Consider the following 23280-nt stretch of genomic DNA (forward strand, 5'->3'; position numbering starts at 1 on the left):
TCGAATATGAGGAGAATAATTGACTATAATGGTTGATCAACTTTTTAAGGTTTAAGGCTTACTGCATTATCAAGGCTGGGCAAAAAGTACTTCAAGTACAAAATACAAAATATTGGCAATCTTAATATTTAAATTATAAAATATAAAATATTGGAAATCTTTTGATTTGAAATACAAAGTACAACTTATATTTTGTATTTTAAATCAATATTGCCAGTATTTTGTATTGTAATTCAAATACTGAGAAATAATTAGTGTTCAAATTATAAATGGGCAGAAAGATCTTTTATTCAAAGAGCAGAAATTACAATCAGCAATGCGTCAAACTCTTAAGAACGACAGAGACGAAGTGACAAATTTAATTAAAAAGATGACAGCTGTTTCCATACAACTAATTGCTTTTGTTTAATAAAAGAACTCTTTAATACATTCAAGACTTTTAAAGTATCAACTTAACTTTTCTTTACATGTCTAAATTATTCATTTAACACTCCCTCTTAATTTAACATCTTTATATATTTAACTTTTAAATCAAAACATACAATTTCCTATTTCTGAACGCAATTTGACAAACCGTTCACCCGTTAACCCTTTAGTCAAAAAATTTGCAATCTGTTTATCTGAAGGTATATACACAACTTTCAACTTTCTTTTACTACACAGATCTTTAACAAAATTATATTTAATGTCAATATGTTTCAGTCTACGATGTTCCCATTTATTTAGTAAATGTATACAAGATTGATTATCTTCAAATACAGTAATTGGTTCATCACAGTCATGTCCAAAATCGCGTAACAATTTAATAAACCATAAAATATCAATTGCTGCTGTAGCTAAGGCTACATATTCAGATTCTGTTGATGACAAAGCTATCGTTGTTTGTTTTCTTGTTATCCAGGACACCGTAGCTCCATAAACTTGAATTAAATAACCAGTAACAGATTTCCGATCGCTATCACTGGCCCAGTCTGCATCAACGTATGCAAGCAGAGGAATATTATTTCTCTTCTTTGGTAGGAACAATCCATATTCCAGTGTACCCTTTATGTAACGTAGAATTCGCTTTAGACCAATCCAGTGACTCTCTGTAGCACAATTCTGAAAACGACTAAAATAATTAATTGCTGCACTAATATCCGAACGTGTGTAAAGCATCAGATACATTAAACATCCGATCAATTCTCGATAAGGCTTTGTTTCAGTAATACTTTTGACTTTTTCATGATCTTCTTTCTCCTTTGTTTTTGCTTCCATCGGTGTTTTAGCTGGTTTGCACTCAGTCATGTTAAACCGTTCTAACATTCTCTCCATGAAAGCCTTTTGACTTAGGAATATGCCATTATACCGAAAATCAATCTTTATTCCTAAATAATAATGTGGGTTCTTCATGTTTGTAATTGGAAACTCGTGCATTAGCATATCTCTTAATTCTTTTAATTCTTGTTTATTATCAGCTGCAATAATAATATCGTCCACATAAAGTAGAAGAAACAGCTTGCTTCGTTTTGTTATACGAGAGTATAAACACATATCATTTTCTGAACGTTTAAGATTAAGTCCTTTAACAAAACTATCAAATCTAGCATTCCATGCTCGTGGCGCCTGCTTCAGTCCATAAAGAGATTTGTTTAATTTGCAAACTAATCCATCTGATTTCTCTAAACCTTGAGGTTTCTTCATATAAATTTCCTCTTCTATAATTTCGTGCAAAAAGGCATTCTTGACATCTAGCTGTCTTGTAAATAATTTATTTTGATTAATAAATGAGAAAAGTGTTCTGACCGTTGTAATATGTGCAACTGGTGCATAAGTTTCCGTATAATCAAAACCTTTTCTCTGAGCACATCCTTTAACAACTAGACGAGCCTTATACCTCTGAACGTTGTTATCTTGATCTCGTTTGATTTTAAAAACCCATTTGTTGTTAATTGCTTTCTTACCTTCCGGTAATTTCGTAAGAGTCCAAGTTTTGTTCTCCAATAAAGAGGTAATTTCTTCTTATACTGCTTTATACCAGTATTCTTTATCTTCTTTCCGTTGAATATCATCATAATCTTCTGGTACATCATCAACAAAAGCTTCAGCATTTAAAGCTATTCCAATATATTCATCATAATATTTGGGTTTAGTCTTTAGTCTTGTACTGCGTCTAAGTTCTTTATTCTTCTGTTCTTCTTTTCTTTCTGAACTGCAAGAACTCCGTTTATGAACAATTTCCTCTTCATTTGCACTCTCGAAAGAATCATTTTCTTCAGAACTACTAATATTCAACCTTGTTTCGTCTCTTGAAATCCTTTCCTCTTGAAATTCCGCTTCCTCATCCTGATGTTTTGTTGAAATCGTCTTCTTATCTTCATGTTTTATTTGACCGTTTCTATAAAAATCTTCATTTCCATCAAGAACAAACCTTGTTTCATCAAAGATTATATCATGTCCTAAAATGATCCTCTTCTCTTCCGGACACCATAAACGATACCCGTTCGGACAGTAACCCATCATACGACACTTCTTTGATCTTGAATCAAATTTTCCACCAATTAATTCCTTGGGTAAACGTAAATAGGCAATACATCCAAAAATTCTTAATTTTTGAACATCCGGTTTTTCTCCATACCATAACTCAGCAGGAACCTTTCCTTTAATAGCTTCTGTTGGACTTCGATTAATTAAATACACTGCTGTTTGAACTGCTTTTGTCCAAAAACTCTTGCTCACCTTTGAATTTAAAAGCATACAACGTGCTCTTTCTGTGATAGTACGATTCATCCGTTCCTCCACTCCATTTTGCTGTGGTGTATAATCGTAAATTCAAATTGTATTCCTTGACTAGCGCAGAAATTCTTCATTTCTGTAGAAAGATATTCTCGTCCGTTGTCACATCTTAATCTACTGAGCTTCTGATTGAAACATGTTTCCACCATTGAATGATAAAACCTGAAATACTTGAAAACTTCACTCTTCTCTCGTAGAGTATACACGAAAATGAGTAAAATCATCAATAAAAGACAATAAATATTTCTTCTTGTCATAAGATTCAATGCCCATAAGACCGCAAACATCACTATGAACCAATTGAAGTGCCCTTTTAGCATGTACACGCGTCTGAGAATGTGGTAATATCGTTTGCTTTCCATTTATACAAATTTCACATTGACCAATTGCTTTCCTGTCAAACTTTTCTTCTAGCTTAATACCGTTTACCAAAAAAAACAGCCGCTTTAAATTATCATAACCAATGTGACCAAAACGCTTATGCCACAAATCTATTTTATCTTCCACGCTACAGACATTTGCTATTAACGATTCTCTACAAATATCAAGTTCATATAATCTATTTTTCCGTATTGCTTCCGCAACCGTACAGTTTCCTTTTTTAATAATTCCTTTACCATTACTAAAAAGAATTGAATAACCATTCATTTCCAGCTTTCGAACTGACAATAAATTAAATTGAAGATTTGGTACAAGCAACACTTCTTTAATCGTGATCAAACGTGCTTTTCCATCTACTAATGTACGTACCTGAATTTCTCCATATTCCGTTGCAAATAATTTATGTCCAGATTTAGCAACATGTATTTGAACAGGTTTCCGTAATACCTTGATATTAAAAAGTTTCTCACCCGAACGCACTAGATGTTCCGTCGCACCTGAATCCAAATACCACGTCTCTCCGTCGATTTCCGCTTCAACATTGAATGCATATTCCTCTTCTGCAGTTGATTTCTTCTTCAGATCCTCCGTAGTAATATTTGCACTTCCTGCTTCTTTTTTTATTTTACGAGGTTTCCTGCAGTCAGCCCGTTTGTGTCCATACAAACCACAATTATGACATTGAAATTGAAATGTCGATTTGTTCTTCCACTGAGATTTCACATTATTTCCACTTCCTTTCTTCACTCCACCTTTACTTGTCGCAAATGCCACATGTTTTCCATTGTCCGCATCACTCGATCCGCTACGCTTCGCTTCTTCGTCTAATAAACGATTCTTCACAAAACTTATTTTGAGTAGATCTGGCGATAAAGTTTCTAAAGCTGTCACAACCGCATCATACTTTGAAGGTAGCGTTAATAATAAATGGCAGACAACATCCGTTTCTTCAACCACGGCACCAGTGGACTTTAATTCACGAATAAGCCTATCAAAATTAAGGAAATGTGTACTCATCGTCTCTGTCGTCTCAAATTTCATAGTTAGCAGCTTCTTCCGTATTCTAAGCTGGCTTGCGATGCCTTTTCTCTCAAAGGTATTTTTGAGAATTCTCCAAATTTCATAAGAAGTTTCTTGATCCTTTACATACTCCAGATGGCTATCGCCTATTCGTTGAACAATAAGCGATTTATATTTTCGATCGCTTTTAAAGAGAGGCTTCAGCTGCGCTTCTTTCTGTGCCTTCTGTTTCGGTGTGTCCGTATCCTTCAATTCGATCGTCCGCGTTACCGGCCTTTCAACATAATCAGTTAAATCGTGTTCCGCGAGTAACGTTTCCATGCAAAATTTCCAATTGCTAAAATTGGTTCCATCGAAAAGAGGAACTTTATATCTGTCTTTTTCCGCCTGTATGTTGCACTAAACCGCACACACGATATAAACTATTTCCGGAACACACGCACAAATTAATACTATTATTATTATTTTCACTCGCGTTAACTATTATTACACTGCGCGTTTTAGTCTGGGCCCATAACCTGAGAAATAATTAGTGTTCAAATTATAAATGGGCAGAAAGATCTTTTATTCAAAGAGCAGAAATTACAATCAGCAGTGCGTCAAACTCTTAAGAACGACAGAGACGAAGTGACAAATTTAATTAAAAAGATGACAGCTGTTTCCATACAACTAATTGCTTTTGTTTAATAAAAGAACTCTTTAATACATTCAAGACTTTTAAAGTATCAACTTAACTTTTCTTTACATGTCTAAATTATTCATTTAACAAATACTAATATAAGTACCTATATTAATATTTTGTACTTTGTATTTGAAATACACTCAGCCCTACAAAATATCTTCAAGGCGTCTTTTAAAGATATCTTAAAGAGATCTAAAAGATATCTTTAAGACATCTTTAAAATATCATAAAGATATCTTAAAGATGTCTTAAAGATATCGTAAAGATGTTTTAAAGATATCTTTAAGATATCTTAAAGATATCTTCAAGATGTCTTTAAGATGTCGTAAAGAAGTCTTAAAGATATCTTTAAGATGTCTTTTAGATATCTCAAGATATCGAAAAGATGTCTAAAACTGTTGCGTAAGACTTCTAAAAGACTTCTAAAAGATGTCTTTACGACAATTATTAAGATATCTTGCAAGACATGCAAGACATCTTTAAGAAGTCTTTAAGATGTCTTTTTGTCTATATGGGTTGAAGCTTTTGGCGTGTTGTGTGATCGTATTGATCCAGACGATTCATATTTAAAAACGTTCGACGAACTTTGTAATAAGCTGGGCGAATATTATGCTCCAGAGCCGTTAGAAATTGCGGAGATATTCACGTTCCGCAAGAGAATGCAAAAAGAAGGAGAGGCCACACAAGAATATATGACAGCGCTTCAAAAGCTATCCTTGCATTGCAAATTTGGAAATTATCTTAACACGGAGTTAAAAAACCAATTTGTGTTTGGAATCAAAAATCCACGAATCCAAGCCAGGCTGTTGGAAACCGTTGATCTTACAAAAGAACGAGCTCTCAAGGTTGCATGCGCTATGGAGATGGCGGACCAGGGTGTCAACAAGTTGAAGGACAAAGCTGTAACGGCAGTGGATTTCGTCGGAGCTGGAAAGAAAAACAAGAAGAAGACGAACGACAAAGAGCGCAAGAAGTAGCCGTTTGCAAAATCGGAGTCAAAGAAACCAGCACATAATGCGGGAAATGCAAAATATTGTAAAAATGGTGTTAAAGATAATAATAAAATAATTTGTTTTAGGTGTTGTGGAAACCATTTGGCGCCTTCTTGTTCTCTTCCTCGGAGAACGAAATGTTTGGAATGCGGCGGTTACGGTTATTTGAAAAGAGTATGTAAGAAGAAAGGCCAAACAGACTGTGTGGATATTGCCACAATAGATCACGCACAGAAACATGCAAATCATCGTTCAAAGTCTTTCTCCAAATAGAGGATAGGAAAATAGAATTCGATGTTGACTGCGGAGCGGCAGTAACATTGGTGAGTCAGCCTTGGCTGAAATTAAATTTTCCAAATATAATAGTCTTGAAAACAGAATTAAAATTGCGATTATATTGTAAAAAGAATTTTATTCCGATCGGATTGATTAAAGTTAAAGTTAAAGATGTAGACTCTTGGAGGTATTTAAACATTTACGTAGTAAAATATGATAGACAGCCACTCTTGGGTCGCGAATGAATAAATCAATTGAAAATTTTCAATAAATTAAAAGAAAGCTTAGAACAAGTGCAATCATTAAATTTAGTAGAACAATCGTGTAATAATCGCTTTAAAAACCTGTTAAAGAAATACGCAAATGTAACTAGTGAAGATTTTTCTCCAATTAAAAAAATTAAAGCTCAACTAAACTTAAAACCAAATTCTCAGCCAGTGTTTTTGCGGAGCAGGCAAGTGCCTTTTCAAATTAAAAACAAAGTAAAAAATGAATTAGATAGAATGGTGGAAGCTGGAATTTTGGAATTTTCTACCTGGGCAACTCCGATTGTACCAGTTTTAAGAAAAGATGGTGGAGTCAGAATCTGCGGCGATTTTAGCGTCACTGTAAATTCATGCTTATTAGTTGACGAGCATCCATTACCGACTCATGAAGAACTTTTTGCTAAATTAGCTGCCCAATCAGCATACAATATTTAAAAAATGTTTGTAAAAACATTTAAAAAACATTTTTAAAAACATTTATAAAAACATTAAAAATAATGGGTTAAGTGCTCTTTTTTTCATTAAAAAAATGTTTATTTTAACATTAAAAAAATGTTTTTCAAATTTTATAAAAACGTTTTTAAAACATTTAAAGAAAACGTTTATTAAACGTTAAAAAAACGTTCTTTTTAACGAAGCATAAATGAGCAAAACAATATTTAAAAAAAAGCTCTTGCAATAAAAAAATTTTTCAAAAACGTTAAAATTAGTGGATTTACACCCCTTTTTACATTAAACAATTTTTTTTAATATTAAGGTTTTTTTCTTAAGAATTTTTTTCTCGGAAATTACTACGCGGTCATCCATCCAAGTTGCGACTCCAGTGAACGTTGTTTGACTTTTATGATCGCTGCGAACTGATCCCTCGTGATGATCTGTAAACACTTTGTATTTATGAATGTACATCACTGATAGATCAGGTCAATATGTTATCGAAAAGACAAAATATATATAATTAAAGTATATTATTTATTTAAATATATATTTAAGTTAATTTTTTACTGATTTTTATAGATGTTATTAAAACATTTTTTAACAAATTTTAAATTTAATAATAATTGAGAAATAAAGAGCTTAAATGTTAAATAAATAATAAATAAACATAATTTTATAGAGATGAAAAATAAGTAAAAAAATTAATATTAAATAAACATTAAATAAATATTAAATAAACATTTAAAAAATGCTACTAAAATCATTTTTTCAATTAAATAATTCATGAAAAATAAATACTTAAACAATATTAAATAAATATTTAAAAAATGTTTATTAAAAAAAAATAAATAATAAATTAATATTTAATAAATGTAAAATTAATGTTTTTGAAATTGTTATTTCAAATAAAAAATTAATATAAAATGAGTATTAAATAAATTTTAAGTAAATGTTAAATTAATGTTTTTAAAAAATGTTTTTTTAAATGATAAATTAATGTGAAATAAATATTAAATTAATGTTTAATAAATTTTAAATTAATATTTTAAAAAAATTTTTTAAATAAAAAATTAATGTAAAATAAATATTAAATTAATGTTTAATAAATGTTAAACTAATGTTTTTAAAAAATGTTTTTTAAATAAAAAATTAATGTAAAATAAATATTAAATTAATGTTAAATAAATGTTAAATAAAAGTTAAATAAATTTTAAATAAATATTTTTTCTAAATCATTATTTTAAATATTTAATTAATGTTAAATAAATATTTAATAAATATTTAATAAATATTTTTGTTATAGTGAATTGTACAATAAAAAATTAATATTAAATAAATATTAAAAAAACATTTAATAAATATTGTGTGCTGATTGGGTGGCTGCGTAGTATTTTTTAAATTAGACTTGAAACAAGCTTATTTGCAATTAGAATTAAGAGAGGAGGATAAAGAAATCCTTACTCTGAATACTTCCAAAGGTCTATATCAATGCAACTCATGTATGGAATAGCATCGGCACCGGCGATCTGGCAGAGAACAATTGAAAATATCTTGAAAAATATTCCAGATATTACTGTTTTTCTGGATGATATTAAAATTGCAAGTGTAAACATAGAAAAACATTTTGAAATTTTGGAATTAGTGTTAAATCGTTTATCGGAATATAATGGTAGAATAAATTTGGAAAAATGTGAATTTTAAAAAAATCAGATCTCGTATTGCAGACATGTTATTGGAAAAGAAGGTATAAAAAAAGAGAGAAAGAAAATAGAAGCAGTAGAAAAACTGCCGAGACCTAAGAACGTATCTGAAGTCCGAGCGTTCATGGGTTTAATAAATTATTACGGACGATTTATAGAAAATCTGAGTTACATTTTGAAACCATTAAATGATTTATTGAAAAAGAATTCACAGTTCAGATGGACTCCCGCTTGTGAAAGGGCGTTTAATAATGTCAAGCAAGCATTCTGTAGTGATAAAATATTAGTGTCGTTCAATCCTAAGCTGCCAATTGTTTTAGCAACCGATGCTAGCCTATACGGAGTGGGTGCCGTACTATTACATGTATATCCAAACGGAACGGAGCGAGTGATAGAATATGCGTCAAATACTTTAAATGACACACAAAGAAAATATACGCAAATCGATAAAGAGGCGTATGCCATTATTTTCGGAATTAAAAAGTTTCATGACTTTTTGTACGGTAAACATTTTACGTTACTTACTGATAATAAACCTTTAACGCAAATTTTGAATCCAGGAAAAGGTTTACCGGCGTACAGTGCAATGCGTATGCAGCACTATGCAGTGTTTCTGCAAGGTTTTGATTTCGATATAAAATACAGAAAAACTGAAAATCATGGCAACGCTGACGGATTTTCGCGACTACCGATTAAAGAGAATAACGCGAAATACGATGCGCTAGACGTTTACACAATTGATACGTTAAATATGCTACCAATTAAAGCAAGTGAAATTCAAATAGAAACATGTAAAGACAAAAATTTATTAAAAATAGTGAAAGCTCTCAAAAAGGGTAAATGTTTAAAAAAATTAGGGTTGCAAAACCATGAATTTGCTCTGAGCAATGGAATTTTGTTACGAAAAGACAGAGTCGTTATTCCAGAGAAATTTAGAAACAGAATTCTTAAAGAATTACATTTAGGTCACATAGGCATTGTAAGAATGAAAGCGTTAGTGCGAAATTACGTTTGGTGGCAAGGAATCGATGTCGAAATTGAAAAAACAGTTAGAAGTTGTAAAGAATGTAGTTACGTTTAAAACAATCCTAAGCCTGCGCCATTGCACCATTGGGAGCCTACGGAGGAAGCCTTTCAAAGAATCCATATGGATTTTGCAGGACTATTTGCGGGTCATAACTTTCTAGTTTGTGTTGATTTGTATACAAAGTGGCCTGAAGTTTTTGTAATGAATAATATCACTGCTTCAGGTACTATCGAAAAATACCGTGAAATTTTTGCTAGATTCGGCATTCCCTGAATGCTAGTAACAGATAATGGAAGAACTTTTGTCTCACAAGAGTTTCAAAATTTTATTAAAGCTAATGGAATTATACACAGGCTTACAGCTCCGTATCATCCATTAGTGCAGCGGAAAGATTTGTGCAAACGTTGAAACAATGGCTGCGTAAAACGAATTTAGAAAAAGAAAATGTAAAATGTAATATTCAAAAATTTTTGTTTCATTACCGCATTACTCCAATTTCGGAGTTAAAGAAATCTCCGGCCAAAATTATGTTCGAACATAAATTACGAAATCGGCTGGATTTACTATATCCAAAAGAATTGGAAATTAAAAAAGAATCAATGGGGAATAATGAGACAAGAAATTTTTAAATCGGAGATAAAATAGCAGCTCGTGAATACTTAAACAAAGAATCAAAATGGCGTTTTGGTATAATACATCAAAAATTAGGTAAATTACATTATTTGGTAAGATTTGAAAACGATAAAATTTGGAAAAGACACGTTAATCAATTGCGCCTAAGCGAACAAGAGTGTACAATCGTGTTCATTATAGTTACGACACTTTTTCTTCGATGGTTTTTGAAATGTAGTCTTGCTCATCGAGCGGCGAACGTAATTGGTTGGATCCACAAGTAAGAACCAATCATGTCCTCAGCTCTCGTTATAGTTGCGCGTTCAGAAACGCATCTAAGAAAAAGTGTCGCAACTATAAAGTCCGTATCAGACTACGCATTGAAAATTGAAGATTGAAGATTAAAGATTGAGCTTTGGCCAATCAAAATAAAAGGAGTTAAAATTTCCTTGTTTTGATTGGTCAAATTTCAATCTTTAATCTTCAATCTCAATCTTCAATGCGTAGTCTGATACGGGCTTTATGAACACGACTGTACAGTCGCTTTCATTATAGTTGCGACACTTTTTTTTAGATGCATTTCTGAACGCGCAACTATAACGAGAGATGAGAACGACTGCAGTTGCGGAGGTTAGCGCGAAATGTCAAACGCTGGTATACAAGGTGTCACAAATAAAATTTGGGCATCTTGGAAAAATATAAGATAAGTATACCCGCAAATATTTTTCAAATAGAGTTTATAAAAAAATATTCGCACATTTTCCGTATTTGATCGGTTTTGGTCTAATTGAGCTTTATATATTCGCCATTACAGCAACGATGAGCTGAGATGCTTAGATGTAGTTAAATAAATTATAACTACAATAAATATAAAAAATTAAAATTTTAAATATTTGTTACAGTTATAATTATAATTTATTTAACTACATCTAAGCATCTCAGATCATCGTTGTTGTAACAACGAATTTATAAAGCTCAATTAGACTAAAGTCGATCGGAAAATGTGTTATTTATTAATTAAAGTTAACTTTTTCTTATTTTTAGAAGAAGTAGAAGACACAAGGATGATATTGAAAGAAAGGTAAATAAGATTTTAGTTTAATTACGTAAGACGTAAGAAAAATTTTGTAATAAATATACAATTTATTATTTGCATAGGTATCACTTTAATTCTGGTCCATTGATGCAACAAGCACGCAACATTTTGAAACAGATGGATGGTAAAGTGATGAAGAATGAATTTGATATTCAAATTCTTGATTTATTGGCGAGTTCTTGGCCAGACAGACCACCAGTTGAGAAAAGCTGGAACTATTGAAGGTAATATTATTTTAAAGTATACGGCTTTTTATATTTTATTATAATATTTATCTATTGCATTATTTCTTAAAAGGATATGAAGACTGGTTTATTAGAAGAAGGGAAAGCTACCTTACTCACGAAAATGTCTTTGGAAGAAGGGAAGCCAGATCCTGTCACATAGAGGATAAAATATTCATTGCACCACCGAACTTATGACAAGTGATTGATTTATTCCAATTATGTTTGCACCCATTGCTTGTGCGACAGCATTGAAAATATTACATTCTCCATGGAGGTAAAAAATGATTATTTCAGTGTAATCTTTAGCTTTATATATATATATATTTTTTTTTCTTTTTTCTAACTTAATACATGCGTTGTTTCTAGGTGAATTAATTTGGCGTCAACAATGTGCGAGATTTAATACCAAATGGACGTAATACAGTTATTGTTACGGAAAAGACCAAACTTGAATATATTAGGCTCATGTGTCAAATGAAAATGACTGGAGTAATTTGTAAGCAGTAAATAAATTTTCCAAAATTAAGTAGAAAGATATTGTTTGCTTTAACTATTTGTTTAATTACGTTTTCACATTCTACTTTATTTTTATATTTTAAATCTTTCTAACTACAGGTCTATTCTTGGAAGGATTTTATGATATTATGTTTAAACGACCAATTTTCATATTTAATGAACAAGAACTTGAAATATTGATCAGTGGCTTGCCTACTGTAAATATCTTAAAGGAGGATCTTAAAGCAAATATTGAATATCATAAATACACTGCTACGTTTTTATAGATACGTTTTGATATTTTGTATTAGCTCAAGTTTGAAAGACTTGAATTATACCATCTTTTTTCCACTCACAGATTCAATGGTTCTACTGCATTGCGAGGTTTTAATCAAGCGGATTGTTCGAAGTTCTTACAATTCATCACTGGTACATCTAAAGTGCCGTTACAAGATTTTGCTGCGTTAGAAGGCATGAACGGCATACAAAAGTTCCAAATTCACAGAGAAGACAAGTTGACAGACAGGCTTTCATTTGCACATATTTGGTAAATGTATGAAAAAAGAAATTGTTTTAATACCTTGTCATAAGTTAAAATTAAATTGATATAAAATTACAAGACTAAAATTATATTTTTTAATTGCAGTTTCAATCAACTGGATTTGCCAGTGTACGAGACGTATGATAAACTCTGAACAAATCTACTCAAGGCGACTTATGAATGCACCAAAGAATTTGGATTTGCATAAGCTTACCAGAATTTGCTCCTGTACAATTTCGATTTCATGCGTTCAATCGATGATATTCTAGAGACCAAACTTATGGTTGGATCTTTACAGCCAGTGATAACATTCCGGACGTGCAATGGTCTATTGCTTGCAAAATTTTTAACGTACTTACAAAAATTGTTATACGCAATGCTATATGTAAAATTATCTTGTGAACGTAGCGAATCACAGTGCTCTAATTGCTATAATATGTATTATTACACTTATACGACTTTATAAATACGAAATATATATTTTCATTTTATCATACACATTAACTCTCATGTAATTAATGGACAATAATTTATTCGTTAATATATACGCTAATAAATACGCTGATTTTAAAATGTAGTATATTACATTTCTTTTCATCCTTTTTATTTCTTACAATAAATTAATTAACTAATACAGTTATGTGTATGAATCTTATCTTTAAAAGAAATCGGAGCTACCTTGTGCATCAAAGTGACTTTAGAAGAAGAGAAGCAAGATCCTGCAAACACAAATATTAAATTACATGGTTCCTATTTATGAATCATGTATGATGAATTAATAGGTAGAAAATGATAATCTTTTTTTAAAGATTTATAGATGAAATAGATATTAATAATCTATTTAGTAATAATATATAACTAAAAATAATATATAACTAATAATAACTAACATTAATCCATTGATGTGTTATTGAAGTAATTAACGTCTATTTAATTATAAGCTCTATTTTGATAAATTAAAAAAAAATTATAAAATATACATTGAATTATACATGCATTTGAATTTTTTGACAGTTACATTTTTATAAATAAAGAATAAATCTTTAAAAAAAGATTATCATTTTCTACCTATTAATTCATCATACATGATTCATAAGTAGGAACCATGTAATTTAATATTTGTGTTTGCAGGATCTTGCTTCTCTTCTTCCAAAGTCACTTTGATGCACAAGGTAGCTCCGATTTCTTTTAAAGATAAGATTCATACACATAACTGTAATAGTTAATTAATTTATTGTAAGAAATAAAAAGGATGAAAAAAAATGTAATATACTGCATTCTAAAATCAGCGTATTTATCAGCGTATATATTAACGAATAAATTATTGTCCATTAATTACATGAGAGTTAATGTGTATGATAAAACGAAAATATATATTTTGTATTTATAAAGTCGTATAAGTGTAATAATACATATTATAGCAATTAGAGCACTGTGATTCGCTACGTTCACAAGATAATTTTACATATAGCATTGCGTATAACAATTTTTGTAAGTACGTTAAAAATTTTGCAAGCAATAGACCATTGCACGTCCGGAATGTTATCACTGGCTGTAAAGATCCAACCATAAGTTTGGTCTCCAGAATATCATCGATTGAACGCATGAAATCGAAATTGTACAGGAGCAAATTCTGGTAAGCTTATGCAAATCCAAATTCTTTGGTGCATTCGTAAGTCGCCTTGAGTAGATTTGTTCAGAGTTTATCATACGTCTCGTACACTGGCAAATCCAGTTGATTGAAACTGCAATTAAAAAATACAATTTTAGTCTTGTAATTTTATATCAATTTAATTTTAACTTATACACACATATGACAAGGTATTAAAACAATTTCTTTTTTCATATATTTACCAAATATGTGCAAATGAAAGCCTGTCTGTCAACTTGTCTTCTCTGTGAATTTGGAACTTTTGTATGCCATTCATGCCTTCTAACGCAGCAAAACCTTGTAACGGCATTTTAGATGTATCAGTGATGAATTGTAAGATCTTCGAACAATCCGCTTGATTAAAACCTCGCAATGCACCAGAACCATTGAATCAGTGAGTGGAAAAAAGATGGTATAATTCAAGTCTTTCAAACTTGAGCTAATACAAAATATCAAAACGTAGCAGTGTATTTATGATAGTCAATATTTGCTTTAAGATCCTCCTTTAAGATCTTTACAGTAGGCAAGCCACTGATCAATAGTTCAAGTTCTTGTTCATTAAATATGAAAATTGGTCGTTTAAGCATAATATCATAAAATCCTTCCAAGAATAGATCTGTAGTTAGAAAGATTTAAAATATAAAAATAACGTAGACCGTGAAAACGTAATTAAACAAATAGTTAAAGCAAACAATATCTTTCTACATAATTTTGGAAAATTTACTTACTGCTTACAAATTGCTCCAGTCATTTTCATTTGACACATGAGCCTAATATATTCAAGTTTGGTCTTTTCCATAACAATAACTGTATTACGTCTATTTAGTATTAAATTTCGCACATTGTTGACGCCAAATTAATTCATCTAGAAACAACGCATGTATTAAGTTAGAAAAAAAAATATATATATATTTTTTTCTAACTTAATACATGTGTTATTTTTAGGTGAATTAATTTGGCGTCAACAATGTGCGAGATTTAATACCAAATGGACGTAATACAGTTATTGTTATGGAAAAGTTTTATGTATACATATATAAAGCTAAAAATTACACTGAAATAATCATTTTTTACCTCCATGGAGAATGTAATATTTTCAATGCTGTCGCACAAGCAATGGGTGCAAACATAATTGGAATAAATAAATCACTTGTCATAAGTTCGGTGGTGCAACGAATATTTTATCCTTTATGCTTCCCTTCTTCCAAAAACATTTTCGTGAGTAAGGTAGCTTTCCGTTCTTCTAATAAACCAGTCTTCATATTCTTTTAAGAAATAATGCAATAGATAAATATTATAATAAAATATAAAGAGCCGCATACTTTAAAATAATATTACCTTCAATAGTTCCAGCTTTTCTCAACTGGTGGTCTGTCTGGCCAAGAACTCGCCAATAAATCAAGAATTTGAATATCAAATTCATTCTTCGTCACTTTACCATCCATCTGTTTCAAAATGTTGGGTGCTTGTTGCATCAATGGACCAGAATTAAAGTGATACCTATGCAAATAATAAATTGTATATTTATTACAAAATTTTTCTTACGTCTTACGTAATTAAACTAAAATCTTATTTACCTTTCTTTCAATATCATCCTTGTGTCTTCTACTTCTTCTAAAAATAAGAAAAAGTTAACTTTAATTAATAACACATTTTCCGATCGACTTTAGTCTAATTGAGCTTTATAAATTCGTTGTTACAACAACGATGATCTGAGATGCTTAGATGTAGTTAAATAAATTATAATTATAACTGTAACAAATATTTAAAATTTTAATTTTTTATATTTATTGTAGTTATAATTTATTTAACTACATCTAAGCATCTCAGCTCATCGTTGCTGTAATGACGAATATATAAAGCTCAATTAGACCAAAGCCGATCCTATACGAAAAATGTGCGAATATTTTTTTATAAACTTTATTTGAAAAATATTTGCGAGTATACTTATCTTATATTTCCTCCAAGGTGCCCAAATTTTCTTTGTGACACCTTGTATATCAACGTTTGACATTTCGCGCTAAAGGACCTCGCACATGAAATGCATAACAGAGCATAAGCGTAGCATAAAGTCTCTGGATCAATGAAAATCTTATGTAAATCAATATGGCGACTTTGTACTAGATACTCATTAGTCCATTGGTCTTATGTTGTGCTTATGTTGTGTTATGCATTTCATGTGCAAGGCCCTTAACTTCCACAACTGCAGTCGTTCTCATCTCTCGTTATAGTTGCGCATTCAGAAATGCATCTAAAAAAAAGTGTCGCAACTATAATGAAAGCGACTGTACATCCTCACTACTAGGCATAATCTTTATATACCGATTCGGGAATAAGAATATAACACATGTATATAGAGAATATAATAAAATCCACATAAAATGTATAACAGCATGAACATAAAATTGCTGGATCATTGAGTATCCGGCACAAACCGCCATATTGATTTACATAAGAATCTCAATGCTCTATTGGTCTTGTGTTATGCGGAACGCAGCCGATAGACTGAAATATGTGACGCATGCGCCTAGGAAACTGCATGGAAAGACATCCTAAAAGCGTTTTTCATTGGGAAAACTAGTGCGCACTGAGTGTGCACTCGCCGCTGGCAATTGGACGTTTCGGTTTACGCGATGACGGTGTCAACGGAAATGCCCAATTACCTGTAGCAAGTGCACTTTCAGTGCGCACTAGTTTTTCCAATGAAAAACGCTATATCACTATTCGCAAGCGCACCAAAGCGCACGCGTAACACAATCATATTATGTGATAACTGATTCATACGAGAAGAAAATCCAAAGGCTCGAGTTATGGTATTTATGCGAAATTAATATATAATATATAATTAGTGAAAGTTATAACAAGAATGTACAAGGATTTTGATAATGTTAGAAACTCTTCATCATTTTTAGGCTAAAATTTATAGTTTCATCTTCCGGACAAAGCTATTCCATAACATCCTCTTCGAGGAAAATTTTACTCGATATAATACCTATATAGTATATGTGTACTGCATATACATAGGTATATATATACATATACAGGGTGATTCAGAACGACCCATGTGTCCCTGTAAAGACGTATTTTTGAATAAATTCTGAGACGATTTTTCCTGTACGAAAATTTTGTCCGACGCTTAATTTTTAAATAATAAGGGGATAAAGTTAGCGAATCACGGGCCGTGTACACATTGTAGACAAAGGCGCCGCAACTCACCGTCCGACGCGGGCGCTTAAGCTAAGACTCCATGTATAGTCGTGAGCTAAAAGGTTGCAACACATTTTCTTAAATGATTTTTTGAATGTAGACTTGCTCCTCGATCGGCAAACGTAATTGGTTGAATCCACAGGTAAGAACCAATTACGTTTGCCGTTCGATGAGCGAGTCTACATTCCAAAAACCATCGAAAAAAATGTTTGCAACCTTTTAGCTCACGACTATATGCGGTGAGCTACGGCAAATGGTGCGGTGACCAATCAGAGATCAGGGATCAGGCGGGCTGCGGCTAGCTCCGGCATGCCGCACCGCACTGCGTTGAGATCAAAATATTTTAATTTTTCCGCATGCCGCATGCCGTTCGGCTAGAGTCGGCAACTATCGAAGATTTTCGGGGATTAGTGAAAACGGTGAAAACTGTTGAATATTTACTAGACGATTTGTAGGTTATTGTCATACTGCATCATACGTCGTACGAAGCAATGGCATTATACGAAAATACATCTGTTGAATACAATTCTGAAGATTTTAATGAACTCATAATTCATTACATTAGAAGCCGCCCACAATTATGGGACTTAAAAAATAAACAATATAAAGACAACGTGGTAAAAAAAAAATTATGGTGTGAACTGGCTCAAGAACTTAATGTTAGTGGTATGTATTACTTAAAAATATTTATAGCGTCTTTATAAGAAAGATATGTTAATATACTTTCTAATTCTTATCGAAGACTGTTAATTAATAATGCAAGTTAAAGTTTCTATTCTAAGTCGTACTCTTTTAAAACAATATCAGTATTGAAATAAAATAACATTTTTAAAATTGAAATTTATTATAAATACATGTTCTTAGATATAAAAAAAGTATAATGTAATAATACTTGTGTTATATTATTTAATGTTAATATTAAAATTATGATAAATTTGTAGAGGATTTAGTGAGAAATCGATGGAGGAATATTCGAGATCGGTACATGAAGGAGAAAAAGAAATTACAAACAAAAAGTGGACAAGCAGCTGTTCAGTATTCTGTATGGTCACTTATGCCAAGTTTAAGTTTTTTGTCAGATACAGTGGAACCTCGCAAGTAAGTTTACTTATTTCGAATAGGGTGACACTCTTTTGGACACAGCACGATTGGACACCAACCAATCATCTTGACTTATCTAACCAAACCAACGGAAAAACTCTAGGCATCGGCCGCTGTGAGTGGTGATGTCCAATCGTGCGGTGTCCAATCGTGCGCACCCCTTTCGAATATATTTATGATGATTGTATTCTAGTTGATAAATGCATATTAAAATTCATGATGTTAATTTTAGTATTATTTGAATGATGATTGTAATTGTCAATTCCTCATTGTCATAAACAATATGCTTCACGTAAAATAATAAGTTTTGTTTTCAATTAGAACTGTGACAAATTACGAAAATTTCGGCATTGAACATCCTGTATCTATTGATGCGTTGTCACCAGCATCATCGGAAACATTTGTAGATATACATAGTGCATATGATACATAAGAACAAGGTAAATTAAAAAAAAATTTGTAATAAATAATTCTCTACACATAAAAAAAATTTCTTGTACAGTTAACTTTATATGCAAACTAACATAGTTTGAAGCCGAAATATTGGGGTGACATTCTTTTGGACACAGCACAATTGGACACCAACCAATCATCTTGACTTATCTAACCAAACCAACGGAAAAACTCTAAGCATTGGCCGCTGTGAGTGGTGGTGTCCAATCATGCGGTGTCCAATCGTGCGCACCCCGCCGAGATATTGTTCAAAAGTCTGATTTGAAACTGTTACGAAATACCTTGTACAAGGAAATTTTCTTCATGTAATACATTTTTAACATTTGAATGTCTTATTATATATTTTTAAACATTATTTTACAGAACACAATATGGGGGATACCAATATAAGACAGACAAATCAAACAGAATTTTGTTCACCACATCAGTTCAGGTCATTGCCTCGTCCTAACAGTGCCTCGTCTCGTTCTAATAGCATCTCGCCTTATCCAAGCAGTGCCTCGCCTCGTCCTAACAGTGTCTCGCCTCGTCCTACTGATGCCTTTCCTAATTCTACAGGAGCTCCATTTATTCGTACTTCGAACATTTCACGTCCTGAGAGCATTTCACCTCGTCCCTCGAGTGCACCATATCTTCGAGATAGCGTCTCGCCCTGTTCTCAGAGATCTGATACAGTGGGCAGCTATTCTCAACAAAATTACGCGCAACATGCAAAACGAGGTAAACTTATTGTGTTTTGTTATTTGAAAATAAGTGACATATTTAAATTACTTAATTATTAAAAAAATAGTTTGTGAAGTGCTTCTATCTTATAACTGATTTACTAAATATCTTAATTATATATGTTATTACACGGTAAACAATTTTTTTATAGGTATATAATTATATATATTTTAATATATATGGACATTTGATTTGTTTAATTATACATAAAAAATTTTTTTACCGGGTAATAAAAAAAGTATTTAATTAACCAAATTTTACTTCATTACAATAAAAATTATGTATCTGCAAAAATTTGATAAATATATATATAATAATTATATTTTCATAATATTTATTTTTCTTTTTTAGCAAAAAAGCAATTGCCTGAAACGCGTACAGATGCGGTCGATCAGGCAATTTTAAACTTGGTGGAAAAACGAAATTCAACCGACACCATGAATTCAGACGATCTCTTTTATTTGTCTATATCACGAGATTCACAGCAACTAAACGTAAATGCGAAATTACGTTTAAAGGCACTAGTATTACAAGCGCTTTCTCAAATTGTAACAGAGGAACAAAATAAAATCTAATCAATTGCATTTTTTATAAATTATGTATTACAATCAATTAACCTTTTTCCTATTGCATATACGCTTCCCGTTGAAAGTTCGGAAGCTTATTCCATTGCCAAGGTACCTGACCTTCTTTCATAAAATAGTCTGTATACATTTCTCGAATTCTTTTAGCGTCATTTGTACAGTTTCTTGATGTATTTGATGCAAAACCTCAAAGTGCGCCAGATGGTTCTTCGTTTCGCCATTGACCAGGTTCTACATTTCCATAGCGATCTTCTACATCTACAAAACCTACTGGAACGTATCTTCTTTGTGCAGGCAAAACGTTCAGTTCCGCATTTCGAAGCCAATTGTGCAGTACTACACAACTTTTAACTATATTATCTACAGTTGTGCAATCTAAAGTGATGCAACAATTGGTCGTCGGAATATTCTCCACCTGGCTGACATTACTCCAAATGCGTTTTCGATTAGACGCCTTGCTGTACTCAAGCGATAATTAAAATAATTTTTTCTGGACTCAAGTTAATACCAGAATATGGTCGCAATAAATTTTTTAATAATGGGAATGCAGCATCACCAACAAATACTACGGGAAGGCAAGTATTTGTGCCCGGTAATGTTTTAGGTGGAGGCAATGGTAATGTTCCTGTTTCGATGCATCTTCCAAAATCTAAATTTTGAAAATGCCTCCGTCGCTTTCTCTACCAGCAGAACCGATACTAACATATATAAAGCAAAGATCAGCATCAGAAACTCCCATTAAAACAGTGCTGAATGTGCCTTTGTAGTTGTAGAAAGCTGATCATGTATTTTTAAAACATTGTGCGGTAACGTGTTTCCCGTCAATTGCGGCGACACAATTTGGAAAATGCCATTTATTTTCAAAGTTTTCTGCGATTTTAATCCATGTTTGTAGAGTTGGTGGAGGAAGTACTTGAGGCTGTAGTGTTTGCCAAAGTGCTTCTGTTGTTTCCGCAATTATTTTCGGTACAGTAGATTTACTTACGCGGTAAAGATAATGTAGACTTGCCATACTATCCCCAGATGCAAGGTATCGCAACGTCAATGATAATCGTAGTCCTGGATGCAATGGTTCTCTTGTCAAATGTACTTTTGTAACAATAGGTTCTATCATTGCTAATAATTCATCAAATTGAACAGGAGACATGCGATGAAAATTGTGAAAACGTTCTGCGTCACGGCGAAGTTCAAACACAAGGTTATCATAAGCACCTTGAAGATGACGTTCGTCTATTATAGGATGAACCCACCATCGAGCTGTTCTCCGATTAATTTGTTGCCTTTCTAGCTCCTGTCGTCTTCGCCTTCTTCGTAGCCACAATAATAAAGCAAGGTGATCGTCATCGTAATTCATTTTGATATTATTGATGGTAATTATTCAGTTTAGAGGCCTCACTTCCGATTTTGATGAATTTAGGCTTAATTGACGCGTTTTTGCATATAACGAATCTGGCAGAAAAAAGCGACAGCAAGGGTCCCTGCGCAGGGTTTTGCTGTGAAATAACATTATCGCATAAAATAAAATTATATTGCTAAAAGCTTTCGCTTTACTAAATTGATAAATATAACATAAATTAAATTAAAGTAGGCAACAGATATTCAGTATAGTAATAGACTCACACATTTTATATTAAAATACGTTATATTTAAAATATGATAATGTTATTATATAGAAAATCTTTTGCCTTACTAAATTTATAAGTTTATCATATATTAAAAAGGAAAACTTACAATTAGTAAAATTTAATTTTTATGTTTTTATATCTAAACTACGATATGGTTACTTTAATTTGAAAACGTCAACAGCTTCGATTTCCGCACGTGGCGTGACGTTAGGCCCTACCGCGTACACCCAAGGACTTTGATTGGGTGACACTCTTTTGGACACAGCACTATTGGACACCACCACTCACAGCGCTTGACCAGTGGAAAAACTCTAGGCATCGGCTGCCATGAGTGGTGGTGTCCAATCGTGCGGTGTCCAATCGTGCGCCCCCCCTTTGATTCTGTCCATGGGGAAATTTTTCAAACTGAGAAGTCATCACTTTCTACATACTCGCAGTTCATGATTAATGAAACAACTAGAGCTTATTGGCCGTTACGTTAATCATAAACTGTAAATATGTAGAAAGATAGCGACTTCTCAGTTTGGAAAATTTCCCCATGGACAGAATCAAAGTCCTTGGGTGTACATACATGGAGTCGCCTTCCGCATGCGTTTGCCGTAGAGTCCTATATAAAGAGAGAAGCGACATTGATGTCCGAAGCTCTGATTGGTAATCTGATTAATACTTGATTGGCTAAGCGAGCAGCCATATTGTGAACACAGCTGTTGCAGAATGATACGAATGGTGTTTGATGACGTTAGAGCGGTCCCAAAATGGCGGTGGAGGACTCAATTGGATACTGAAGGTTGTGGTGGGGGTTCGATGTCGCTTCTCTCTTTATATAGGACTCTAGTTTGCCGCAGCTCACCGCATACATGGAGTCTTAGCTTAAAGGGCCTTGCACATGAAATGCATAACGTAACACAAGCACAACATAAGACCGATGGGCCAATGAGCATCCAGCATAAAGTCGCCATATTGATTTACATAACATTTTCATTGGTCCGTCAGTCTTATGTTATGCTTATGTTATGTTATGCATTTCATGTGCGAGGCCCTTTACTCGTGTCGGACGGTGAGTTGCGGCGTCTTTGTCTACCATGTGTACACGGCCCGTGATTCGCTAACTTTATCCCCTTATTATTTAAAAATTAAGCGTCGGACAAAATTTTCGTACAGGAAAAATCATCTCAGAATTTATTCAAGAATACGTCTTTACAGGGACACATGGGTCGTTCTGAATCACCCTGTATACATAAATTTCGAGTAAAATTTTTCTTGAAGAGCACGTTTTGGAACCTAACCTAAATATATATATGTATGTACACATTCCTATTCTGTTTTTAATAGAAATAAAGTGACTTATTTTTATTTTGGAAGTCTCAACCATGAAAGCTTGAAAACCTAAAAAAATGAAAAAAAATTTTGG

The 23280-nt window shown here is 32.3% G+C and overlaps 2 protein-coding genes and 2 long non-coding RNA genes across 8 annotated transcripts in view; 2 read left to right on the forward strand and 2 right to left on the reverse strand.

Moving 5' to 3' along the window:
* LOC105198095 (probable cytochrome P450 6a14) overlaps positions 1-23280 on the reverse strand; it is a 51618-nt gene that overhangs the window by 18383 nt on the left and 9955 nt on the right. The window lies entirely within an intron of this gene.
* Positions 11930-13102, forward strand: LOC120359161. Of its 2 annotated transcripts, XR_005575984.1 has the most exons (4): positions 11940-11985; positions 12105-12202; positions 12343-12531; positions 12631-13102. It is a non-coding gene; the product is annotated as an uncharacterized LOC120359161 (long non-coding RNA). The 2 variants fall into 2 exon arrangements; XR_005575983.1 differs by having other exon boundaries at positions 11930-11985; positions 12105-12531.
* On the reverse strand, positions 13811-15311 carry LOC120356779. Of its 3 annotated transcripts, none has more exons than XR_005575982.1 (3): positions 15251-15311; positions 14380-14792; positions 13811-14270 (listed from the first exon to the last, which is right to left on the reverse strand). It is a non-coding gene; the product is annotated as an uncharacterized LOC120356779 (long non-coding RNA). The 3 variants fall into 3 exon arrangements; XR_005575981.1 differs by lacking the exon at positions 15251-15311 and adding an exon at positions 14905-15032; XR_003269189.2 differs by lacking the exon at positions 15251-15311 and having other exon boundaries at positions 14380-15007.
* LOC105206879 (transcription factor Adf-1) lies at positions 17860-20237 on the forward strand. 2 transcript variants are annotated; one of them, XM_039455770.1, is made up of 5 exons: positions 17860-18049; positions 18325-18481; positions 18806-18924; positions 19301-19657; positions 20012-20230. In XM_039455770.1, the coding sequence occupies exons 1-3, from the start codon at positions 17875-17877 to the stop codon at positions 18915-18917; spliced, it is 444 nt and encodes a 147-aa protein (XP_039311704.1). In that variant the 5' UTR covers positions 17860-17874; the 3' UTR covers positions 18918-18924; positions 19301-19657; positions 20012-20230. The 2 variants fall into 2 exon arrangements, with proteins under 2 accessions (XP_039311704.1, XP_039311703.1); XM_039455769.1 differs by lacking the exons at positions 17860-18049; positions 18325-18481; positions 18806-18924 and having other exon boundaries at positions 19305-19657; positions 20012-20237.

This window comes from Solenopsis invicta, chromosome 12 (assembly GCF_016802725.1).
Source record: "Solenopsis invicta isolate M01_SB chromosome 12, UNIL_Sinv_3.0, whole genome shotgun sequence".
Taxonomy (NCBI): domain Eukaryota; kingdom Metazoa; phylum Arthropoda; class Insecta; order Hymenoptera; family Formicidae; genus Solenopsis; species Solenopsis invicta.

Coding starts and splice junctions, on each gene's coding strand:
- LOC105206879 (XM_039455769.1), top strand. CDS start 19,309: ATGGGGGATACCAATATAAGACAGACAAATCAAACAGAATTTTGTTCA. Junction 19,658..20,011: donor CGCGCAACATGCAAAACGAG/GTAAACTTATTG, acceptor TTTCTTTTTTAG/CAAAAAAGCAATTGCCTGAA.